This window comes from Cupressus sempervirens, chromosome 4, assembly GCF_028749045.1.
Source record: "Cupressus sempervirens isolate cs-2001-9-10 chromosome 4, ASM2874904v1, whole genome shotgun sequence".
In the NCBI taxonomy this organism is placed as follows: Eukaryota; Viridiplantae; Streptophyta; class Pinopsida; order Cupressales; family Cupressaceae; genus Cupressus; species Cupressus sempervirens.
The window spans coordinates 376,575,847-376,592,664 of NC_143121.1; the positions used below are offsets into that span (position 1 = coordinate 376,575,847).

The 16,818-nt window shown below is 36.9% G+C and overlaps 1 protein-coding gene across 1 annotated transcript in view; it reads left to right on the forward strand.

The window, feature by feature from the left end:
- LOC149561641 (TATA box-binding protein associated factor RNA polymerase I subunit C) overlaps positions 1-16,818 on the forward strand; it is a 184,243-nt gene that overhangs the window by 59,079 nt on the left and 108,346 nt on the right. Inside the window, exons 3-6 of the mRNA XM_089825222.1 lie at positions 1,896-1,993; positions 2,509-2,655; positions 2,856-3,017; positions 15,173-15,277. Coding sequence (XP_089681348.1) covers positions 1,896-1,993; positions 2,509-2,655; positions 2,856-3,017; positions 15,173-15,277 — 512 coding nt within the window. The remainder of the gene's footprint in view (positions 1-1,895; positions 1,994-2,508; positions 2,656-2,855; positions 3,018-15,172; positions 15,278-16,818) is intronic.

The following is a 16,818-nucleotide window of genomic DNA, read 5'->3' on the forward strand; positions in this document are numbered from 1 at the left end:
TATGAGAGAGCACAATAGTGGTAAGGATCTTGTACAAGCAGGGGTGACACGCTTTGCTACTAATTTTCTAAACTTGCAAAGCATATATGAGACATTGTTAGACCTAAAGCACATGTTTCTAGATAAGAAATGGTTAGAGAGTCCTTATGCCGGGAAGCTTGAAGCAGAGAAGATTGTGAGAATTGTGTTTGATGCGAGCTTTGAAAAACCAACGGAGGAGATCCTCTAAGTATGCTTTCAAGTCTTCGTAGATGATTTAGTATTTAATTTTGAAATATATTCATTGGCTATTTTTTGTATATTTGTTATGTCCAGGTGTCAGAACCGTTGGTGAAGGTTTTACAAATTGTGGATGGGGATAAAAACCTCATGGGGTTTCTATATGAGGCCATGTATAGGGCCAAAGAGGCCATTCAACACTTGTATAGGTCAAATGAGACCAAATATAGACCCATATGGAACATCATAGATCAGAGGTGGAACCAACAACTCAACCAACATATTCATGCAGTTGCCTACTACTTGAACTCCAAGTTTTATTTCTCCAACACTTTTAGAGCAGATCCAGTGGTTCAAATTGGCTTGGACACATGTATTTGAAGATTGGTTGTTGATATGGACCTCTGAGACCTCATACTTGATGTGATGCAGAGCTACAAGATGGAAGAGGGGCCTTTGTTTTCTTTTCTTGATTGCAAACATAGGAGATACACCTTGTAGCCAGGTAAAAAAGAACATGTGTTTTGTTTTATCATACCATTTATTTCGCTCATGAAGTTTATAGGAAGTTTTACTACATCAGAAATGGTTTTTGCAATCCTTGCAGATTTGTGGCAGGAAGATTACAGTGCCACAATGCCTAACCTTCAATAGCTTGCCATCTAAATTTTATTGCAGCCTTGCAGTGCTTCTAATTGCAAGAGAAATTGGAGTACTTTTTAGAACATACACACAAAGAAACATAATAGGTTGACTCAAAAGTGCCTGAATGACTTGGTTTATGTGAGGTACAATCTTCTCTTGCATGAGAAGGTGAAAGGGCAAGCTACATATGAAACACTAGATTTGGATGGCATTGATCCATATTTAGTAGATTGGATTGCTCCTCTTGATGGTGAGGATGCAAAAGCATATGTGGCTGAACCTTTATTGACAGATGAGCAACTGGCTGATTTTGAGACAGAGGCAAATGACTGGGATGTAGATTTGGCAGCACGTGAAGAGGAACATATGCTTAATCATCCATCAGAGGCTTCTGTCCAGCGTGAGGCACCTATTAGGGCACCTGTTGAGGATGTTGCCACACCAACTACTTCAACACCACCTACCCAGTAGCAATGGTCTCTTTGAGTTTTACTCGTAGATGCAATTTATGATTGCTACTTTTAGTTTTCATTGATACTCGAACTTAATGTGTATTTTGAAGTTGTAGTTTCATGGAGTTTGACTTCTATATGTATTGAACTTATTTATATTCAGATGTTGTACTTGTTTTGTGGCATATGCTTCTAGCACTATGTTAATCTACTAAGTTTTAGTTGCTATGAATTACTGTTTCACTAAAAACTTTGTTTAATATATGGTGGATATCTCAAATCATTATATATTCTACAAATTTGGTGTGTATGTATGCATTTTTAAGAATATTTTAGGAAATTGTCTTTTTTCAAATGTTTGATAAAAGTGCTGATTTATTGCCGAATTTTTTGCTGAGTTTCGCCGATTCCGAGATTTTAAATTTTTTTGGGCTGGCTTAGATATTGCCAATACCAAATTTTTAAACTATGCTTCAGAGAATTAGTTACATATGGCATATGTTATTTAGTGTATAATCGCTTCATCGATGGATTTGTTTAGTTACTTTAATGTTTCCTTTTCTTGATTGTCTTTTGCAGTGGGTCCTCTTCTATTTGAAAATGCAGGAGAACCTTTGCAATTATTGACTACAGGTTATAGACCAGATCTTAAAGTAAAGGCGTCTTTGAATCATGATGTAAGTATTTTCTTTTTCTATTCTCAGTACTCACTTCTATTTTAATTTTTTTGTAAATTATTTTCACCAATGACACAATGGCTGAAAGGGTCAGTTCCCCATTGTAGTATATCTTCTAAATGACATCTGTATATCATCTTCAGATATTTGCAAAAAAATCTGAGCTGTTTCCCTCCCAAATTAGAAGATGTTAAAGATATAGGATTAAAAATGATTGAACAAACCCATTAGAAAGGAGTTTTAATTTCCTTCCCTGAGAAGCAATTTTTCCTGTCATTGCTTAATAGAGCACAATCAAAGTCATGCTTCTGTTTTTCCCACCATTATCTATGGGATGGAATTATGCACAGGGCTTGATGAGAGCTGTAGTTTCCATTATCATCTTTGAGCTTGGACGGTTTTCTATTTTTCTATGCAATACTGGGAGTTTTACTTTTGTTAGTTGATTCTTAATTGTAGCTCTTTATGTTCAATATGTGAACAATGCAATTGATTCCTTTTTCCGTATGTCCTAGGAGGCGGATCGAATTCAGGGTCAAAATGTGGAATCCTTTTTCCCCTATGAAGCTCTTGATGAATGTGTCGCTGAAGACATGAATGATCAGCAATTGGTCTCTGTCAATTCAAATTTTGTCTGTGGGAATCTTCTTCAGGGTTTGAAGGTAAATTTCATGGGCATTCCAATAAGAAATTGTGATGTGTCTTTTAGCTATCATTTTGCTTTCCATAATGTGCAAACTGTAAAGTTATTTCTTTTGGTAATGTGTACATCACTTCTGTGTTAGGAATGCTTAGACTATTGTCCTACTCTTCTAACATTATGTGCTTGTTTTGGTATTTAATATTTAATTCTCCATGGCAGTGCAGAGATGGCACATTGCAACTCTTCTTTCCTGTTGGCGCAAATATGAGTGGGATTGGATCCATTTGTTATGACAAAGAAATGAAATGTTTAAATTGGGAGGAGCTACGTCATAGTAGACACATCTATCCAATTTTTTACAGCTACCATCCAATTTTACAGGTGTATATGTTTTTTCTGTCTTCATTTTTAATGTTTCTTCTGATTTGTCGTGAATATCTTCTTGAAGAATTCATCTTTGTGTTTATGAGGCTCTTTATATCATGATCTGATTTTTTTTCTTGCAACTCCTCGAAGTGAGTGATTAACAAATCAACAGTCAAATTGTATTAAATTAATTTTTGGACCATCAATTTTCTTGCCAATTTTCAGTAAGGTATTAACACTGGGTTATTTTCTAACAAAGTTGATAAGTATTGAAAAGAGGTTTTCTAAGTTGTTTCAACATGTCTGATTTGGTTTGTATGAGCTTGTATTTGTTGTTAAGTTTTTTTTGTTTATCTATTTATTTCAGCAGGCCAAAATCTATCGCTAAATTGAAAAAAAATCATCTTGTAGCTCGAAGCCTTGAACAACTTTCAGATTTCTTTTTTGCCATTTCTTATTTATTACAATGTCAAAGAAATTAAACAGTTTTATGATTTAGAGTCAGTATAAAAGTAAAATTTACTTAATATTTTTCAAAAAGCTTCTATATAAGCCTTTGAACCAAATTTAATAACATCAACATTTTTGAGTATGCTCAGTGGTGTATTTATTACTTATTTAAAGCAGCTCTTTTTTCAACCAGTCTACCAGGAGAAAAGATAAGTATACTACCAAAACCAAGCTAAAACAATGGCAAGTGAGGTGTGAAATAAAGATGTAGAATATAATGTGGAGGACGAGAAATAGAGACAAGGATAGGGAGACCAGTGAAAAACGATTAGTCCTAAAAGATGCAGCAAGGTCAAGGACAGTTATTTACAACTCTGGAATCTATATAAAAGATCACATCACATTTTGTTTCAGAAATGCAACCTAGCAATAGGGCAGTACAAACATAACTCGTAAACTTTTCTGTTACTCAATCCGGATATAAAAGTACCCTGATGACTGGGATGATCGTTCTCAGTTTCTTCTTCATGCAAATTGCCGTAACCTGTTTGTTGCCTCTACAAGCTGCTTGTAGATTATCACAGGAAACAACCACAAGAATGTAGCACTGCTGTATACACCCCAGTTTTTGTTTATTGTTTTCTGTTTTGACTTGTTTAAAGAAAAAGATGAAGATGCTGAAAATGATCTCACAGTACACTTATTTGCAGCAAAAAATAACACACTTTCAAATATAATGTTGCAGAAATACCCACAACGATGGTTGATTTTCAGGTTTATATTATAAACTTGAAGGTACAATATTTTAATGTTTTGGTAGCTGTGTGAGATATCATAACTGTGTTGATTTTATCTAGGTTTCTTGTTTCCTTTCATGCATAATCGGGAGCTGGTTAGCTGAGATCTCTTCATGATTTTGTATGCTGCCAAAATTCATTCTCTCTATTCACTTCATTAGAGTTGAAAAATTATGCTTATGGTTCCCTTGAGTTATTGCAATGTATGTTGGCTTTTTGTCCTGCAGTAGTATTGTATTTCCTTGCAACTGTTATGGCCCAACATTTATGAAGTCTATCAACAAGTGTCATTATGCATTGAGCTGAGGTGTTAATGACATATGGTTTCTTTTCATGCTTGCATGGATGTGGCATTGCTGGAGGATGCTAGCTGGTTCTTTTTGTAACTGCCATCAATGTCTCTTCAGCTTCCAACTCTTTTCGTTCACAGTGCAAACTGCAAGTCATGTAGGTATCATGACTTAGTGAAAATTGTGATTTCTTGAGCAGTTGTTGGGTGCAGCTTTAGTCAAACAAATTGGTGCAGGAGCACCCCTCTGAAGATGCAAACAAATAGGTCTTGGTAGGTCCTAGATGTTTTGAGGATTATTGGATCCATAGGCATGTATAAAGACCCAATCTATATGGCCTTTACAACGGGTTCCATATATAAACCCTCATGGTTAAATGGTCAAAGGGTCTTCAATGAAGTAGAATATAGAATCCTTAGGTGCTTTTGAGTCACCTGACTTGGTTTGAACAATTTTTGAAACAATTTTCTCTTAGAATTCAACATCTATAAGAAGGTATCAATGTTGACAATGTTGCTTGACAATATTGTTAACATTCAAGTTTTATTTACATAAATTAACATAGTAACACGGGGACGCGTCCCCCCCCTTTTTGCCCGACGTCTCGGAGACTTCAACGCACCGGAGACTTGGGGACTCCGTCTCCCCGTCCCCAGCGGTGCCACTAGATTCCACCACCTCCACCGAGGATGGGGGACATCCTACTATTCACTATTTGCAAATTCAACTATTTATGTTTAATGTTCGATGTTCCAATTCAATGCAATGTTTCAAGTATTCACTCTTTTACATCTTTACATCCTATATTGCAATACATATTTTCATAACTAACATTTTTAAATACCATATGCATAGATATATACACCCCTCTTGTCCCCTACCGCCGTCCCCCCACCGTCCCCCCACCATCCCCAAATTAAGGCCCCTCTGTCCCCCCGTCCCGGAAACTTGTCCCCCCGTTTCGCCGTCCCCCCGTCCCCCAGGGTGGTGTAACTATGTAAATTAACTAATAGCCACCCCTCTCAATGGCTAGAAGGTTCAAATTTTGGTTGTTTGAGAAGGGACGGGTCTATTTAAAATTGAATCCAAATGAAGGGATTCATGTATGAAGAAGTTTTGGTTGGAAAGAAACAATAAAATAACTGGTTTATCTGCAAGCTCCCGTGTTCAAACCTTTTCCATTGTGGTGTAAGTGTTGATCTTTTCATTTCATTGATTGGAATAGTTAGAAGAATAAATTAGGAAAGATTTGGCTTTTGTTTAATTCAATTTGGTGGAGTTTTGCATAAGTTATTGGCCATTTTGTGAAAACTGTGCTGAAACCCTCACTTTGGCCAGGGTTTTTAATTCAAATTCTTCTAATTTGAATTTCCACCATTGGAACTCATCAAAGCTTGGTGAAATCCAAATAGGGGCAATGTACTTTAAGAACTTTTAAAGGTTTTTGTAGGAAAACTTGTTCTACTATTTTTAATAGCCAGTCTTAGCCGGGCATCTCTATTCGAGCAACGCACGATCAACAATAGAATTGATTGGAACATGATTTTGTAATTGGATCGAAGCCTAGAAATGGACTATCTAGATTTGTTGGGATGTCTCAACACTGCTCCAATTCTTGAGAAGTTTGTGCATATCCATTAGGGGTTACTTGTAGTTCTTGCCCTTACAGTTAGGAACAAATTAGGGCTTTAAAGTGATATGACTTGTGTTTATAATGAGTGGTGACATGTTTATTAGTAGTGATTCATTATAATGTAATGTGTGTCCATCTGTAGTCTACCAGAAATGGTCTGTTTGGTTCTTATTGAGTATAGGATGTATGTACTGTGTGGTGTATATTTTTTAGGTGCATGATTATTTTCTGAGATTTGAAGGAGACCTGTGGATGTGAAGTATTTGTGATTCTAATGTGTGAAGAATTATTCATATTCTGTGTAATTAGTGCAGTACATATTACAAAGTTATTCTGTAATTGATTAGCGTATGATCTATTTGTGTGAGTGAAACATTCTGATTACCAAAAGTATCTGTGAGATACTTAAAGAATTTTATATTCTGTATTTGTATAACATTGTGATTGGCAGTAAGTGTTACCAATCACAAGCTGAAGATCATTGTACTGAGAGTTTAAGCTCTCAATAAAAGGATCCATTTTTGGGTGTTCCCTCGAGTAGGAGTGTTTCCCTAGGATAATATATATGTCATTATTATTGTGTTTCTAAGCTTTTCTTTCTAGGTATTTGTATCTGAAGTTTAACACAATTTTACTTCAGAGTCTTTAAATAACCAAAGAATTAAATTACATTTAAAACAGATATTAAATATATCTAGAAAATTTGAGTTACAAAATATTGATTTAGGAACAATAACCAGCAAAAATGGATGCCCTAGATTTGGATGCCACACTTTCGAAAGGTGTTCATCTTCTATGTTTGAATATCTTATCCAAATGCAAGTCTATGCACTTGTAAACGGAAAATAATCCACCTTCGAATCGAAACCAGCTACCTCCAAACTCCAACACCCTCACAAAAAGCTCAAGGGCTATCAAAACATATTAGAATAATCTTTATGTTTCTTTTTAATGCTCACTATTGTATCGTATTGTATCTTTGTAAATATTACAATGTTTCTAATATTTAGGTGTAGTCTAGAATAGAATGTTTCTATTCTATTCGACTCTTCTCTTTGTATATATAGATCTTTTGATCTCTGATTAATAAGTGAAGTATTCTGCCATTTATGTTTGTAACATGGTATCAGAGCTTATTTCTTAATTTTTTTGAAAATTATAATTTCTTTTCTGAAATTATCAGAGCCAATTTTCGAAATTATTCTCTAATCCTTGCTTTCTAATCTCAAAACCTTGAGATTTTCAACTAGGTTTTTGTCCAACCATGAATTCAAAATGTGTTTTTCTACTGCTCCTTTTCTGGCTGAGGGGCTCGACTTTGTGACCAATCACGACTTTTGCATTCGGTCTTCACGATTTTTTGGTATCATGATTTTCTCGGTGTTCTTTTTTTTGGAAATCGCAGCAAATCCCTTGAAAAATCACGGATTTCGGCTGAGTCATTTTTTTGTTTGCCGTTTTCAGATGACTGCATTTTTTTTACAACCACCTTGGCTCTGCGTTTTTCAGACGGCTCGGATTCCAACTACAATTCTTGTTTGACGACTCTGCGCTTTTAATCCATTTTATCCACAAAATTGCCTTTTTTTTCTACACTCAAAACCTCCATTGTTGCCGATCTGTTTTTTTGCTCGAAACCCTAATTTTTGGGTTTGGAATTTTTTTTCGATTGTAGATTCTTGATGGGTTTTTCGAGATCTTGAATGGGTTGTCAAATTTTTTTGGGTGCCTCAATTTTTGTGCCTCTATTTTCGAGTCAACGGATCCAGATTTCGATAGCATATTATATTTGGGTTGTTCGAGCTCTCTTCTAGGTACTTCTTCGATTTTTATGGGTCTTTCATTTTCTTACCTCGAAGTTTGTGCCATTTGAGATATTCACATATTATGAGCATTTGTATCAGCAGCATTAGAAGTCAGACTCTATAAAAAAGCAAGCCAATGCTGCCCAACACTCAGAGCTGAAAGAATCTATCTACCATGCCTTTATGGCCAGCATACCTGCAGATCATGTGAAATCTTCTGCCTGGTACATAGATTTTGTTGCCTCCCGACATCGAGATTCAGACTTCAACAATCTTTGACTTCAGTCCTTCTATTTTATATGAGTCATTTGATGCTACTGATACACTACCTCAGCCACCTTCAGATAATACAACCCCTGCTTCTACTCCTCATCCAGCTATTCCAACAGCATCTGATATTGGCTCCTCTACTCTTCGGCCAAAATGGTGGGCTCAAACGATTAGTGATCTTTGTCTCGATGAACTCATTGAGGGTAGAACCTCTAGAAATAAGAGCATTCAGCACAACACAGTTAATGTTGCTCTTATGGCCAACATCCATAGTATCACTGAGCCCCAGACATATGTAGAGGCCTAAGGAATTTTAGAATGGGAACATGCAATGGATGCTGAGCTTCAGAGTCTTCAAAAGAATCACACTTGGGTTCTTTCAGATCTCCCTCCTTGGAAGAAACCCATTAGCTGTAAACGGGTCTATAAGGTCAAGTACCATGCAGATGGTACCTTGGACAAATACAAAGCCAAACTTGTTGCTCGAGGATTCACCCAGTTCGAAGGCATTGACTATGAGGAGACTTTTGCCTCGACAACCAAGATGAGCACTATTTGCCTTCTTTCCATTGCAACTCAGTATGGTTGGAAAGTTCATCAGATGGATGTGAAGAGTGCTTTTCTCAATGGTGAATTACAGGGAGAAGTCTACATGACGCAGCCCCCAGGTTTCAAGGTTGCCGGTTCAGAACCAAAAGTATGTAGACTCCAAAAGGCCCTCTATGGTCTTAAACAGGCTCCTTGGGCTTGGTACATAAAGATTGATCAATACTTGGTTGCTCAGGGATTTTAGCGTAGCCCGTTAGACAGTAATCTGTATATTAAACACTCTGGTAATGATATTCTTTTTCTTGTTGTCTATGTGGATGATTTGATCATTAGTGGGAGTTCAGAACATTTGATTTCAAAAATCAGTCAGGATCTATGCAAAACTTTTGATATGACAGATCTCGGATTGCTTCATTATTGTTTAGGTATTGAGGTTTGGCAGACTGACAATAGTATTTTTTTGTCTCAGTCCAAGTATGCCAGAAATTTGCTTGACAAGTTTCGAATGCAAGATTGCAAACCTGCCTCCACTCCTATGGAGATTGGTCTAAAATTGTCTGCACAATCTGATTCTCCTCCTATAGATGAAACACTCTTCAGGCAACTAGTAGGTAGTCTCATCTATCTTACTACTACTAGACTTGATCTTAGTTTTGCAGTCAACTACATCTCACAATTCATGACGAACCCCAAGACTTATCATTGGATTGCAGCGAAATGTGTGTTGTGCTATGTACATGGTACTTCATATTATGGTCTTCTTTACACAAGGAGTGCTACTCCTCAGCTCAGTGGATTCACCGATTCCAATTGGGCTGACTCAGTTGATGACAGGAAATCTACTTTTGGCTATGTGTTCAGTATTGGATCTGTAGCAGTTACCTAAACCAATAAGAAGCAACAGGCATAGGCACTCTCCTCTGCAGAAAAAAAATATAGAGGAGCTACCAAGGCAGCTTGTGAAGCAGTTTGGCTCCGTCAGATGCTTGTAGATATGCATATTCCTCAAGTAGGTCCAACTTCTTTGTTTTTAGACAATCAGGGAGTACTCAAACTTGCCAAGAACCCAGTGTTTCATGAACGAACCAAGCACATAGAGCTTCATTGCCATTACATTTGATAGTTAGTAGAAGATGGATCTATTCAGTTACTCTATATCCCTACCTCAGAGCAACCAACAGATATTTTCGCAAAATCCCTTGGTCCTGATAATTTTGTTAAATTCAGGGGATCTATTGGTGTAGTAAATAGATTGAGCATTAAGGGGGGGTATTAGACTAATCTTTATGTTCTTTTTAATGCTCACTATTGTATCTCTATAAATATTAGAATGTTTCTAATATTTAGGTGTAGTCTAGAATAGAATGTTTCTGTTCTATTTGACTCTCCTCTTTGTATATATTGATCTTTTGATCTCTAATTAATAAGTGAAGTATTCTTCCATTTACGTTTGTAACAAAACAATTGTATGATGAGTAAGAAGGGAGGATAAAGCTACTCTAAATTCTATGAGTGATGTCGATGTTGTTCCTGTGAAGCTGCTCATGTGATGTCGCTCTCGTCTATTTTGCTCAAGTGATTTGTGTGTGGGCTGCTTAGTTTTCTTTTCCTTTTGCATCCTTCGTGTTATTTCCTCAGTTGTGTGCATTTGTTTTGCCTCTACACCTACCGTTTGTTGTCCCCCATGGCTTGGTGTGGGGTGTTTAGTGTCAGGTTTGGTGTGTTCCTAGCTGCCTCTCATTCAAATTTTTGCGAGCTTTTGGTTGCACGGGTCTCTAGCTTTTTGGCTTTTTTCTTGTGAGGTTCTTTGTTTGCCTACTTCGCATCCCATCTCTTTGGTCGTTTTTGTTGGTGCTTGGCTCCAACTTTGGTTTGTCTCGGCTCCTTGTGATGACTGTCTTCTTGGCTTCTTGTTGGGATTAGTTTTGGTGTCGTGTTCTGCCACAGGTGTTTTGGCTTCTCTTGTCTTTGTGTGTGGACAATGCAGGACTTCTACTTTGTGTCTTGAGTTTGTGCTTTGGACCTATTCCGCCCTCGCCTGGGCTTCTCTTATGTGTTCTTGGTTTGATTCAAATTGTCGTTTAGGTAGATTCTCTCCATTTCATTTTTCTTGGCTGCTATGCATGCTTGTTTGCTCTAACACTCTTTGGACGGTGTGCAGGCTTCCCTTCTCTATGCATTCTTGTTGTCTCCTAGCAACTTCCGTGCTCTGGTTGAATCGGTTCACTCTTTGTGCACTCCTCTGTTTTGCTTGGAGGTATGGTTATCTCTCTATCCCGTGTTGATACTAGTTTTTTTCCATGGAGACTACTTTGTCTTCAGCTCAAGAGCCGTCTTTGACCTACTAGAGGCTGTTTGACGGACTTCTCAATTTGGAGATAGAGGATCAATGCCCAAAGGACACTGTTCAAACACTCTTTGAGACCATCGCTGTTATCAAATTGCAAGCTTATTCAGATTCGTCTATTATTGACACTTTCTCTACCACTTTTACCTCTAAAATTGCGGGTTTTAAAACCCAATTTGACTTGGTCATAGAATAGCTTGGGGAATTAGACACCATCAAAGTAAAACATAATGAACTCGTAGTTAAGCATACTTCTTTGCAATCTGAGACTGACCAACAAGCTAAATCATGAGCCTCCATTTGCAACAATCTTGGTTCTGTACCTCTTGCAGGTGTGGAAAAGATTGTTCGGGGGCAGATTATTGAAGAAAATTGGAGACATGCTCGTGAACTTAACCTAAGGGTCCAGGGCCTCTGTCACTTCTTTGTTGATCCTTTATCAGCTGAGCAGTCCTTCCTCAGTGACCAACTTGGGATTTTAGATGTCATTATGGACAAGTGTTGGCTAGGACTGAATGATACCCTTTTCCTTCGGTTCCTTTCTCCATCACACAGGCTACGAGTTCTTAGGGCAAAGAGGAAATTATTCCCTCTTCCCATTGAGATTTTCCTAGATGAGGACCTCATGAAATCACAACTAGTAGAATTGAGACATTCTAGGGGTCTGGTTGCAAAGGCTACACAGGTTGGGAAGTGGGCAGTATAATTATATGTTATTCCCCTTCTAGCAGTTGGGAACAAAGACTGACTTTTATAGCCAAATAATGGTCTTGGCAACAGTTGGATAAGAGAGAACCCTCCTTTAGTTCTCTTCTTGTTAACTATTTGAATGGTAATGGCAGCCTTTGGTCACTACTTGATCTCTTTCGGGATGCTATTGGTTTTTTAGGTATTTTGGTTCTTACGAAGATTCACAAGAGTCCGATCTGGCCTCTCCTTGGGTTTACCGATTATTAGTGGTTGTCTGTCTATGGAGAGTATGCTTGGGTCATGGGCAGTGTTCGTGGTTCAAGGGGTCTCGCTTGTTTGATCAAAGATGACCTTTATAGTACTACTGTTGTGGTTCACTCTGACACCTTTGCTAGATTCTTGTGGATCCATATTGGTCATGTTGGTCACCGTGACAAAGACATCTTTATGGCAATTTTCCTCTATTTTTCAGAGCCGCCTCTCATTATGTCATTAACAATTCAGAGGGCGGGGACCTCTTTTTCGACTTGTGCGAATGCATCTCCAAGTTTTTGAGCTTAGGTGATATCATCATTCTAGGAGACTTTAATGCACAGACTAGAGATATTCAAACTCCTTTATGACCATAGTTTGACTTGACTTGTACTTGCGAGACTAATACCGCCAGCATGGGCCTTCAATGCCACTCATAGGACTGTCATGGTCCTCTCACTTGCTATGGTTGCCATCTCCTCTAGCTTTGTGAGTCTTCCGACTTGGTGATCTTGAATGGTCTCTCCTACTTCCTTGGTTTTGAGCTCTTCACTTGCTAGCTTCATTGTGTGGGTGCGAGTGCGGTTGACTACACTCTCGCTTGTGCCTCCATCTCCTCTGTCAGCTGCTTCACCATTACCCACCTCCTTTCGGCCGATTATGCTTTCCTCAGCCTTGTTGTCCGCTTCGCCCACAACCCTCTCCCCCTTCTCTCCATCTATTGTTTGTGCTTGCCAGCCCCCGTACCTCCTTTCACTTTTCTGAGAGCGACCATGACCTCTTCACCCTCAATCTTAGATGAATCCTCCCCCTTGATCACTTTTGTGATTCTTGCCAAGCTTCCTTTATGTTTGACCTTTTGGCCATCGGGATCTGGGAATCAGCCCTCCTCTCCACCCCCCACCGCAATTCTCCCTCCCCCCTCAGCCTCAAATGCCAGAATACTTGTCCCACGAACCTGTGGTATGATGACAATTGCAAGTCTTTACACCACTCCTTGTGCTCGACCTTCACAACTCACTCCCCCTTCTGCACCTAGTTCTGACTCGCTTACCACTGCTTTCTTCACTACAAGAATCAGTTGTTCGTGGCTTGATAGTGCAAATCTCTTTGCGACATGCTTGTGCACAACCCAAAGCTTTTGTGGCATACCTTGTTCCTCCCCCACCTACTCTACCCTTGACTTGCGCTCGCTCGCTTCCCATACCACCACCCTTTATGACATTGCTGGCCAACTGTCTCTTCACCCCACCCCTCATCCTCACTGCCACCTTTTTACTCCCTTTATTATTCTTGAGGCAGTCAAATCCATGAGGTGCAACAAAGCAACATATGGGGAAGGGTTTCATGCGGAGCTCTTTAAGATCTATATTTCGGTTTTGGGCTCCTTCTTTCTAGTGCTGTTTAACAGAGTGGTGTGCACTAGATTTCCAGATTTGTGGTCGAGGCATGTAATTTATCTAATCTATAAGTCCAGGTTGGTCGATTTGTACTTGTGAAATAAATGCTTAGTTAATGACTTAACCTTTGTGGTTCTTATACTTGACATGAGATTTCCAAATCATCTATGTAGTTATGCAATAATTACCTACTTGTTGAAGTATTAATTTCATGGGACTTTGCGGTTTACCTTCAACTTGCAATGTGTGATCACGTTCTTGAAACCTAAAGATAACATAGAAGCCAATGCTTTGGGATTTAGAAAACATAGAACAATTTATGTGGTAGTGTGTGAAGAAAAACATAATCTTCACTTTTGGCTTAACAACTTGCTTTAATTCAACAATAGAACAATTTATGCGCACTTGTGAGAAGAAAAACATAATCTTCACTTTTGGCTTGATAACTTTCTTTCATTCAACAATAGAACAGTTTATGTGTACTTGTGTGAAGAAAAACATAATCTTCACTTTTGGATAACAACTTGCTTTCATGAGTGAAGCTATACCTAAGATATGTTTAGGCATTCTTCACTTCAACAATTAAACTATGACTTTGATATGACTTTTGAACTCCAATAATAATGGACTGATTTACAAAATTTGAAATAATGAAATATAAATATGAGAGATTGAAAATTCCATGATAACAAATCTTGAGTTTTGCTTGGGAACTAGGTATAATCTCAAAGAGATCCAAACTTTGAGTACTTTCTCATTTTCAGTTGACATTTTATGCCTTTCACTTCCTTATTGTTTTGTTTCCATCTTTTAATGGTGCTTTCTTTATCCCTGCTCCTCCTAGCTTTTTTTCTTGAGGCATTTTTACTGCCAGTTCTCTCTTTCTTATTCTTGATCTTCCTTTTACTTTTGTTTCTGATTTGTGGGGTCTCTTATTATTTTTTATTATTGGTCAATTTCTCCCGCCCATGTCTTTTCTTTACCCTTTTATTGGGTGTTTTTTGTCATCACTCATCTCATTGTTCATATCCTCTTCTTAAGTTTACATTTTTCATTATAATACATATTGTTTTAGATTTAATTATTTATTGTATTATGCATAAAATTATATTATTATTGTTATGACCATCATCTTCATTTTAATTATCTCTGTTTTTTTTATTTTAACTTACTCTTTCCATTTCTTTTGAAATTTCTCCAGTTCTCTCTTTCAAAATCTAGGTTTCTTAATTGTTGTGCCTCCTAAGCCCACCCGCGTTTGTAACATCTAATAGCCTTTTTTATTGTGCTAAACCTGCAACCCACATATTTTACAAAAAAAAAAACAAATATGATTATTTCCAGGAGCAATTCACTCATTTTTATGGATGGTAAAAACTTCATGCTTATTATAAGATTGATTTCGCAAAGTATTCCTTTTCTAAAATACTTGTTAGATCTATGTAAGTAAGATGAGATCTTATTACATACCTTGTGAAGAAAAATATTTTGAAGACAACTTCAAAATATTTCTACAGCTAAACTGATTTTAATAATTAGAAGAGAAACATTTTACTTGGAATAATCGCTCAACTTTCAATGTGAACATTTATAAGGTTTTGCAACTCAGTTTTAAATTTTACAATCACATATTAGTCCTTTTTAAATGCTATATTTAGGATATTGATTTGATATTCAATTTCTTTAGCTTGCCACAATCGGAAGGAGTGTGCTGGCATTTGATGATTCAATAGAAGGGTGGTTGTTAGCTCGTACAGCTTATGCTGTTCACTGGTTTAGGGCAGAGACAAAAGTAAGTCTACTTTTCTTCTAGTTTTTCCATGTTTCTGCATCTGCCTTTAGATCATTTTATTTATATTCTGTTGTTTATGAATGACTTTTCAATAGTATATTCATTGGAATTAGCAGAAACTGTTGTCCAATAAAGCAACTTCCCAATTTATTGTTCTTTTTGAAACAAGTTTCTGGATTAGATTGTGTGAGTAATTTTTACATCAACGTTTCAAATCACACTACGTGATCCATCATCAGGATGCCAGAACACAAAAAGAGAAACAAATGGTGGTTAGCAGACCTAGAGCTCTTTAAAAAGAAGGGGGATGAAAGGAGGGCAGGGGGGAGTCAACATGCAAAACAAGATAATACCACTCAGCTACAAGATAACAAAATAAATTAAACAAATAAGAAAGGAATATAATATCAAACTAATAAGAAAATAAAAGAAAAATAAAGGAAAGAAAAGAAAAGAAAAATAAGAAGAAAGTAAAATAAAATAAAAATAGAAGATGAAGAAGAAAAACAAATAAATCTTAGAAATAAAAAGAAAGAACAAAGGAACAACCTAAACAAACTAGTAAGAAATAAAAAGTAAAAACAAAAAGAGGATATATATATATATATATATATATATAAATAATACAAAATCACAACAAGAAAAAAACATTGGAAACTAAGACGGAAAGTAAAAGCAAAAGAGAGCTACAAAATTAAATAAATCTCAGGATGACAAGAGAGAATATAAAGATAAAAAAAATAAGGAACTTGAAAAAAATGAGAAAACAACGGCACATATATATGAAAAGAGATAATAAAAATGCATAAAAACTAACAAACTTAGAAATAAAAATGAAAAAGAGTACACACACACACACATATCTATCTATCTATCTATATATATAATTATATATACACAAAAAATATATATAAATAAAAGAATGCATGAAACTAGCAATCAAGAAGGGCCAAGAAAAAGAAACTATATATATAAGAACTTGTGTGTGTGTGCATGCATGTATATGTATATTTGTGTGTGTGGATAAAAAATAGCAAAATTCAACACAATAAACTAAACTAGCACTCAAATAAACAAAAGAATACCTACTTAAATAAACAAAGAATAAATACACTAAACAACTAGCACACAAATAAAGAAACATAAGAATAGAAGAACCTACACTTATATGTAAGAATATGTGTTAAAAGCACAAACGAGGAAAACTAGAGACACACAAAGGAGAGCAAGAAGGGGGCAAGGCGAAGTAAGATTGGAGAAAGATAGGATGAAAGAAGGAAAGGAAGGCCACCATTAGGATAGGAAGACCAAAGGACCGGAAGGAAAGGCGGGAGGCCAAGGGATACAACAAAACTAGAAGGGGGAAGACTGGGAATGGAGGTTTCCGAGAGAAGAAAGTAAAGGTTCCCAAGAATTGCTTAAACTCCAACCATCATCTCGATTGAGATTGGATGGATTATTATCGATTTCAAATGGCCTCCTTTAGCTTTCTTTTGAAGAAGTTGTCCTCCTTATAAACAACTTGGGTGTGATCTAAGCCA